Source organism: Bipolaris sorokiniana (assembly GCF_000338995.1).
Source record: "Bipolaris sorokiniana ND90Pr unplaced genomic scaffold COCSAscaffold_5, whole genome shotgun sequence".
Classification (NCBI taxonomy): Eukaryota; Fungi; Ascomycota; class Dothideomycetes; order Pleosporales; family Pleosporaceae; genus Bipolaris; species Bipolaris sorokiniana.
Window position 1 is genome coordinate 1,506,569 of NW_006911899.1, and position 8,819 is coordinate 1,515,387.

The following is an 8,819-nucleotide window of genomic DNA, read 5'->3' on the forward strand; positions in this document are numbered from 1 at the left end:
TATGATATTCTGACTGGTTGCTGACTAATATACCGCTTATGTAAGTATAGGCTAAGTACTAGATGTATTAAGAATCTATTATATATATAAGCTAGAGTAGCTAAGACCATTATCACGTGATCTATATATCTACTACTACTATATATATAACTATTAGCTATATAGCTCTATCTACTATAGAGTTCTAAAAGTTCAAAATCTTTTAGAATTTTTCCAAGTATTTAAGTTATTATAGATCTACCTAAAGCTGCAGTAGAATGTCACGTGACACCTATGTAAAAGACTAGAAGATCTTAGCTTTAAAACGCACTAACTTTATATCTATAGCCACTATAGCTGCTGAGTAATTATGTTTTAAAAATAATTACTTTTTTTACTACGTTTTTTTTTTGTCACCCCACTGTAGAATAGTTTAAACCCCTCCAAGTAGTTACTATGGAGCGTTATTATTACAGATTGATTAACTAGATATCAGAAAGTGAAATTAATTAACTAACTTAGTGATAAATACTACTAAACAGTTGACCATGTATTACCCAACAACCTCTAGATATGTTGATTAAACGACTAATAACAACTAATAGAATCTACATATGATCTTCCTCACGCCCTATAAAGCGCGATAGTTGAATGCTAATATAGCTCTAACTTGCTAGAACGTGAAGATAGTAGAAGTTTTTATTAATGTTTAACTAGTTAATTCTACTTCTTGGCTATGTTACAATATTTATCTCCCGATGTCTGCATTTTGCCAATTCTGCTCTTCTCCTTTGATAACATCATCCTCTGATTCACTTTGATCGCTAGATGAACTATCTGTATGGTATTCAAAGTTATCTTTCCAAGAATACCAAGAATATTCAAAGGGCTTTGACATGCCTATAGCTTCTACCTCTAAAGACTTGGGTAGTTTCTCTTGCTCTAGGTCTCTAGTACCTAGAAGCCGTCTATATGCATTCGTTTGGTCTGACTTCCTATTCCTAGGAATTTCTTTGCTTATCTCTCCTCCAATAAATTGCTTAGTGCTCGCGTTTTCGACATCTAGAGCTATATTTCCCACATCTTTTATATCATACTTGACCTGATGTTTCTGACCTGCTACATTTCCGTGTTTTGCAATGCAAGGACTTGACTTGTGATTCTCGCAGACAAAGTGCTCCTGACAAAAAGGAGACTTATAGAGCGCTGCTCCGTGCTTGAATATACAACCTAGCTTAGCAAAACATCTATCCTGCTTCTCTAATCGGTTGAGGTATGGCCACGCAGGTTCTGTTGGATATTCATCCTCGAACAGCTCGATCATCTCGTCTCTAAGCTCCTTAGACTGTTCAAAGTCCTTAATTCGAATACTTTCGTGGAGAATAGCAAACAAGGCTCGCTGGAAGCCAGAAATTAGACGAATCGTAACATTTTCGTGCTTGTTAGCTGCATAAGTTTCAGCAAGCTCAACGAGCTCAACGCGCACTTTAGAGACGATTGAATCCATATCAGTGCTTATAAAAAGATGGTAGTTCTGCTGTTGTCTGTATGATGTATGCATATAGCGGTATTTGTAGTTATGCCAAGTATATATAGAAAATAAGTAGTCGACACTTTTCTACTTGTCCTAAAAAAGAACACTTGCATCAACTTTAATGACCATCTACTTTGTAAGTCTAGCTTTACGACGACTATTAAAAGAGTAGCCCCAATTTCGCAGGAAAAGCTTACAACTTCAGCGATGATATCCTTCTACTTTCTAGTACTTCTAGGTTTTTCTAGGGCGTCATCCCACTGGCGAGAGAGTAATGTCACAAACAACGTCACTAGTGGGGGCTGCGTTAGCATAGCAACTACGACTTCTACAATGTTACTTACTAAAACTTGTGCGATAGGCTCGCAAGGTTTTCTATTCCCAACCAGCCCGTCCCTCCGTTTGCCTTTACCCATATGGAACAACGGAACGGATTCGACCCAAAATCTCTCTAAGCCGACCGAGCCTAGTGTTCCTTTCTCTAGTACCTCAAGTTTGGTAGGTAATCGAGAGACACTAGTGTTCCATATCATCTTCACAATAGCTATGTATATAGGCTCTTTAGCTTTCATGCTCTAAGAAGACATCTTTAAGTCATTGCAAAACATAGTTCCCAATCAATACAATTCAGCTAGGAACGGCATAACACTCATGCAGTAAAGATATATATTATCCGTGTCATATTTAATGTTATATACGTATTAGTAAAACCTAAATCTAATAACAGCGGAACCCTGCACTTCAGCACCTAATCTATAGTTTATATATAATAACATAACTAGTAAAGCTATGATACACTTTAGCTAATGATACTATGAAGTATATAATAACCCCCCTTTATTTTGAGATCCACTACTTTGGTTCCATGTCTTTTGTATTGCTTGAACTGTGTCTGCTTTTAAGCTCTCCAGACTTTCGACGGAAGATGCTCTCTCACTTTTAGGGTTTTCTATCCTTGCATTTTCTCGCTCTGCCAGTTTCAACAGTAGCTGCCGTTGTACTTCTAAGCTTCCTTCAATTTCATGTATATCATGATGATTGTTTCTGGTAATCCGTTTTATGACATGACCTTTGTCATTGAACACTCTGCCTTGATACCTCTCCTGCTCTATCTGGCGAGAATGGCTATTGTCTTTGATGAAATCTTGCAAAGTCTTCTCGGGTGTCCAGGTTATAGGCATATTTAGACACTTTTAACTAGGGCGGCACGGGCTATTTAGGAATCCTTGAAACTGTAGTAGTAAGTTTTCGCGAATTTCACAGAGTTCTCCGATTACTTTAACCTACCCTTATATATGGGTATGAAATCAAGAGGTGACTTGTGTAAGAATTAAGCTCACTAATATCCCTCCGTGTGTAGCGGAAACTCCGGTGGGCCGGAATAAACGGATAAAAGGGCCGGATCAGCAGATATTTTAACTCGATCCTATGTTTGATTAGCTAGTTCCGGCTCACGAGATTTTCCGCCATATAGGAAGGGATGCTAGATATAGCTTAAAATGTACTTCCAGTCTGAGTACTAAGAGTAGCAAGCGAGTAGGTCGTAGCACTAATCTAAGTCCCTTTGCAGAAGCTCAGAGATATCTAAACTATTATATCTAGTATGTATATGATTGAATGACGCTATATCGAACTAGCAAGGTGGGAAGACATGTGGTAGCACTAAAAAATATGGAAATTTTCTAACAAGAATCAACTTAATTCCACAACAACTTTTCTCCCTTCCAGCCTGCAATTTACTACCTGTCTCTTCAGAACATATATAGCGTTGTTTCTGCTCGCTCACTTCTAGCACGTATGAATATTCTAGTAAATTTACTAGTTACCTTACTACTTGCTTACAACTTAAAAATCAAGAAATAGGAGACGATAGTGCGTAACAGACTCGTGTAAAGACTCGAATTAATAACAATTAGGAACTGCATTTTGGGTTGAGAATTGCCACATCTACCTGCCAAGCACGATAAGGTGCTAGCAACTTTTAGTTTTTTTGATAGTACATTGGACCGCAAAAGCCCCTAATATCCTTTTCTATATGGCGGAAAACCCGGTTAGCTGGAGTAAGCCAATCAAACATAGTACCGTGCCGGAATATTTGATGACCCTGCGCTTTCAGCGGTTCATTCCGGCCCATCAGGATTTCTGCGATATATAGAGGTAAGTTACATGCTCCTGGGTGCGAATAAATTTTCGTTTTTTGATAGCACATTGGACCGTGAAAGCCCCTGCATGTTCCTGGTGCTATGCTATATCATGATGCTTATCCTATCATCTTATGTTTATACCAAGAATTAGAGAATTTTTATATTAAAACATTATGCGCGCCATATATCTCGTACGTTTGATGCTAGTAGCAATACCCTCTCTAACAAGAGGCAGGAGTCTGCTGCTGATGAGCCGCTTCTAGATCAGATTCAGGCTGGAATGGGAGAAGAAGAGGCATGATGAGCAGCCCATCAAAGATTCTGCTAACTCTTAGTAGCTTATCTCGACAGCGAAAGCTTTTCTATGCCTCCTCGCAAGGGCGGAACCTGAATATCTAGAACATGTTTGGCCAAAGCTTCTACCACACAGGCTGTCTTTTGATAACCGCTCGAGTTTCTCTATACGAGCTGCGCAGTCTGAGCACTCATCGCATCCAGCTATTTTTGATACCCAAATGTCCACCAATTTCCTTCCCACTGGCCGCTCTCCGGTCGAAACAGACAGAAATCAGGAGGACAACGTTTCCGTAGCCCATAACTCCGATAACCAAGCAGGGGCTTCTAAATGCGCTCCAAGTCCGGCCCTTTTACCTTCCTACATAAGTTCTGCTTCGATATCGCCATCACCACCTGCGTCCACCCCTAGCCCAATACCAGAGTATGAGCCTATATGGCGGGAGGGATCTCCGAAGTCTCTTTACGCTCAACGCATGCAACGACTAGATCATCTTCACCCTGAAGTTCAGAACCACATAGCAAACATTATTTGGCTTGGCGATCACTTTCTTCAGGAAGATGTAGGGAAGTTCTTGAGATTGTTTTGCCGCAGGTGGAGTCAGACAGATCTAGGCTATCGTCCCGTCCCAAAGGATGTAGCTGGCGAAGATTCAAGAATTCAAAGCTTGTTTAAACGGTATTACCACGCTGAAACCTTCAGGCGTCGCTCGGATATAGATCGTCTTAAATTCAGATTCTTAAGAATCTTACTTTATCACGATTTCGAAGAACTTTGCATCAATATACAGAATAATCTAGAGAAATACAGACCTCTTTCCCGTGGTCAGGATGTAGCCACTGTTGCTACCGATAAATTTATCGAAGGGCTTGGTAAGGCTTCTGGGGATGTCCTTGTACGAACGGAATATCAGCTGCGCGAAAGCTTTCGAAAACACAAGGCGATCGGCAGAAGGTGGTCTATAATAGCATCACACTTTGGCCTCGGCATTCTATTAACGTGCAGCCCCGATCTAGAGGCTAAAATGTATGATTTCCATGAGTCATAGATGTATTTTATCTAACACATCTAGCAATGACCACAACTTTCCTGAACGAAGTTTCCCAGCTCTACTTACATATATGACTAATACATATCCTAGAGGAAGTCAGCTGAGCCGGGAACTTGACCCTTTCGCTTGCTCGATAATCCAAGGAGTTTCGCCGCCTTTATGGCCAACATCAGCATCTTTGAACCTTGTTAGCTCTTATAGGCAAGAGAACGAGATTAAGGACGTTGATCTTTGTAAAGAGTGGCTACGTGTAGAAGTGCATAATGAGTTTTATCGTATTTTATAGAACAGACGGAATGAATTTCGATAAATTTAATCTAGATACTAAGCGCAGGTAGATAGAAAAATACTAACTACAGGAGTTATAAAGGGCCACTTGCTGGAGCTGTAGTAATAATTATTGCTGTCTCTATTGTTGCTATGTTGCCTGTTAGACCCTCCAAAGTCTGCTAATGATGGCGATAAAGATGAGTAGGAAATGTCGAAGACGCGTGAAAGAAAGGCCGATAAGGATGGTTACGCTCTCGTTGATTCTATTAATTACTAGATAAGCCTGCTCAATCGCCACTCTAGCCTTGCCTAGATGGCTATTGATATCCTGCCTATACCTGTTGTATGCTACGAGTGTGAGTGCATATTTAGCAAGCTAGCGGCCTCTTGGAGCCAACTTTGGCATTGAAGCAGCAAACCTAATTAATATAGACGATATCTATATGCACATGCTTCTATAAGATCAGAGTGATAAGGACAAGTAACTAATGTCCGTCCCTGCGTGCCGAAAAACCCTATGTGCCGAAAACGACCAATCGGATCGCGATGTTTAGAGGGAAGTCTATGATCCTTGTGATCCAATTGGTCGTTTTCGGCACATAGGGTTTTTCGGCACGTAGGGACGGACCTTAGTCTAGTTGGTTAATTGGTCTGTATAGCACCGAGCAGATTAGGTCTCTAACTAAGTCTCAAGCTGAAACATCAAAGAGGCGAGCTAATTTGGCTTATTGACACCTTGTTTGAATCTTAAACTGAACAAAAGGCTAAGGCTAAATTTATTGACAAGTCCATATCGCAGGGCATTTGCAGCAGCACGGCGTTTCCAGTAGCAGGGTGTTCCTGGAAGCTGAGCATTGTTAGGAGCAAAGCGTTTCTAGGAGCAGAGTGTTTCTAGAAACGCTGCGCTTCTGGAAACGCCGTGCTCCTAGAAACACCCTGCTCCTAGAAACGCTCTGCTCCTAGAAACGCTATGCTTCTAGAAACATTCTATTTCTAGAAATGCCCTGCTCTTAGAAATCGTATACTATCTAATAGTTCTAGCCTAACTTTTAATTATTATTTTACTTCCTAGAAACGTTCTGCTTCTAGAAACACCTTACTTCTATAAACACTATACTATCCAATATAGCCCAACCTTTAAGTATTTATTTACTTTCTAGAAACGCTCTGCTCCTGGAAACTCTAGAAACTCTCCATATTCTCTACTGTAGTCTAACTTTTATGAATTTATTAACTTCCTAGAAGCAGAGGGCTTCTAGAAACGCTATACTTTAGAAACGCTATACTACCTAGAAAATATTCAATATAGCCTAACTCTTAGGAATTTGTCAACTTCCCTAATGTTACGAACTTTGACTAGAAGGCACATGATAGCATCTACTGGGGGCCTTGATGGAGCTTGTGCAGCTGTATGTACGACATTATACTTCTGACGATGTGGGCACCTGCACCTATACGACTACTTCAAGGCCCTATCTCCGTGGCTGGCATGGCCGAATACTGCAAGTTTATGGGTTTTTCCATGGCTATACCTGCAGCTGTCTGCACGTGCTCTTGTTATGTAACTCTTCCCCGGCTCCACTATACGGAACCGGTTTACGACGTAGAGCAGGTACAAAATGTGTGAGCCCCCCATATTCAGTACTGCACGAACTCTTGTCACCATGGCATCCTTTGTATCGTTCAGCCTTGCGATTTGTTTTGTTATTGGACCCATACTAAGCAGTACGCTCACTTACCTTGATATCAGAAATCTATTCAGGGCGGAAACACAGGTTTCCGAGTACGATTACCGTTGGGAGAGGATTATAGGAATCTTTATCAGTACCAGTTTAGTAGGCCTAGCGATCACTGGGCTTATTGCAATCGCGACCGAACCCTATCCAATAGAGATATACACCTGGCTTGACGCAGTCATTATGTATAATCTCCAACTTCTTACTATCAATAATGTAAGGTGATCTGCCCACCTCGATAGCTAGTCTCCGACTAATAGGAACTTCAGCTCGCCCGAATGCTTCAGATCTTCATCTTTCGTCCCTGGAATATATGGGCGGTACATTTGGTAGCAATTCTAGCTATACTAGACATTGCTTCCGCTGTTACGTAGGTGAACTGAATTTGTATCCGAGGTTGTCTAATTCCAAGTAGAGGCAAAGCAGCATCTCCTGCTTATGAGTCAGCACTGCTAACTCGTTTTGGTACTGTATCGCTTTTCTCATTAGGACTCTCATACGAGCAATTAGAGATCCACAAGAACTCAGGATCTGACCATAGAGACGAAGAATATATGCGATTGTTGCATACCTTCGTCTTTACGAATGCCGCTGCGGCATCTAGCCAGCTTTGCGGCGCAATCATCACCTTTAGTTTCGCAATTACTAAGAAAAGCACTTCCACTAAACTACGACAGGGCATTTTAATGGTGAGTCTTGGTCAAACCTTATCTCGTTATCTAACCTTTACTAGGCATGTACTTTTACACAGCTATTATGTTATCTTCCATACTATGTTAATCGAATATGGCGCCGAATTCTGCTAATAGGCGATTGGATAAGAAGACTGCGCCACTTATTCGCCTTTAGATTAGGAGACGAAAGCAATGTTTAAACAGTGCAATAGTAGAACAAGAAGGGTTGCGAGGGAAAACGCTGATTAGAGGCTATGCGTTAATTCGTACATCTATTTAGTTAGAGATACGCTAGTTAGTGGCATTATTGTATATTCTGCGCTGAATGTTCGGGATGATTACTGTGTGGCTATGCGGCAAGAACTTGTAATTGTTCAAGGATAGAGTTTTAGTAGTACTTACCCTATTCGTCTCGGTAGTTAGTATTATTACTTGACAATTCCACGTAATGGTGAGGGGCAACTGTAGCTGTGGCCTTGCAATGAGCTAAGCCGTTTAGCCAAGTCGAAGCGCTTTCTAAGCCCGTCCCAGAGGGGTAAGGCTAAGTGAGTTTTCTATTCTACTTTATAGTATATATAGTCATAATGAGGGCAGCTAGTTTAATATAAATAACGTCAGTCCTGCTTTGTAGCCACTGTTCGATTAGAATATAGCCTTGCTATATATCTTCTAAACCTGTTTACTGCCGACACCAACTTCGAGTTTTCTAGAATAGGTGTAATTTTAGTCAAATATATACAAATCCATCCTAAGAAATCGATTAAAACTAGTGCCAAGTCGTGCAGCCTACGCGCTACAGAGCTAGAAGCTGGTAAAGTAGCTAATTCGAACACGTTTCACTCACGAAAACAAAAAGACACAGACCACCTAGCTGCTTACTAAGAAAGAGCTTAGTAAGAAGCTTACTAAGAATGCCGCCAGAAAGCGACACTATACGAGTTAATACTCAAGAAAATAGACAGGAAAGCCTAGGTCTAGAGGCTCAAATCGACAGAGAAATGGACGTAGAGTCCCCACCAGCCACGCCCACCCAACCAGCCAGCCAAGCTAGCTTATTTGAGCTGCCAATACTACCACCAAACAAACGGCAAGCCAACTTCTCACCAGAAATATCCCAGCCAGCCCGAAACCTATTC

General features: G+C 41.0%; 3 protein-coding genes across 3 annotated transcripts; 2 read left to right on the top strand and 1 right to left on the bottom strand.

The window, feature by feature from the left end:
- Nucleotides 1-727: 727 nt before the first annotated feature.
- COCSADRAFT_355216 (uncharacterized protein) lies at nucleotides 728-1,516 on the bottom strand (the record flags this gene model as incomplete). Its single annotated transcript, XM_007700682.1, has 1 exon — nucleotides 728-1,516. Exon 1 carries the CDS (start codon nucleotides 1,484-1,486, stop codon nucleotides 728-730), a length of 759 nt encoding a protein of 252 aa, XP_007698872.1. The 5' UTR covers nucleotides 1,487-1,516.
- Nucleotides 1,517-3,995: 2,479 nt separating this feature from the next.
- COCSADRAFT_86187 (uncharacterized protein) lies at nucleotides 3,996-5,456 on the top strand (the record flags this gene model as incomplete). The annotated part of the gene is made up of 3 exons (XM_007700683.1): nucleotides 3,996-4,132; nucleotides 4,223-4,824; nucleotides 5,389-5,456. Coding segments are annotated over 3 exons (807 nt in total), but the record flags the coding sequence as incomplete, so codon positions are not given.
- A 1,481-nt stretch (nucleotides 5,457-6,937) lies between these two features.
- On the top strand, nucleotides 6,938-8,222 carry COCSADRAFT_170295 (uncharacterized protein; the record flags this gene model as incomplete). The annotated part of the gene is made up of 5 exons (XM_007700684.1): nucleotides 6,938-7,186; nucleotides 7,279-7,379; nucleotides 7,425-7,698; nucleotides 7,761-7,800; nucleotides 8,194-8,222. 5 exons carry the CDS (start codon nucleotides 6,938-6,940, stop codon nucleotides 8,220-8,222), a joined length of 693 nt encoding a protein of 230 aa, XP_007698874.1.
- Between the last annotated feature and the right edge of the window lie 597 nt (nucleotides 8,223-8,819).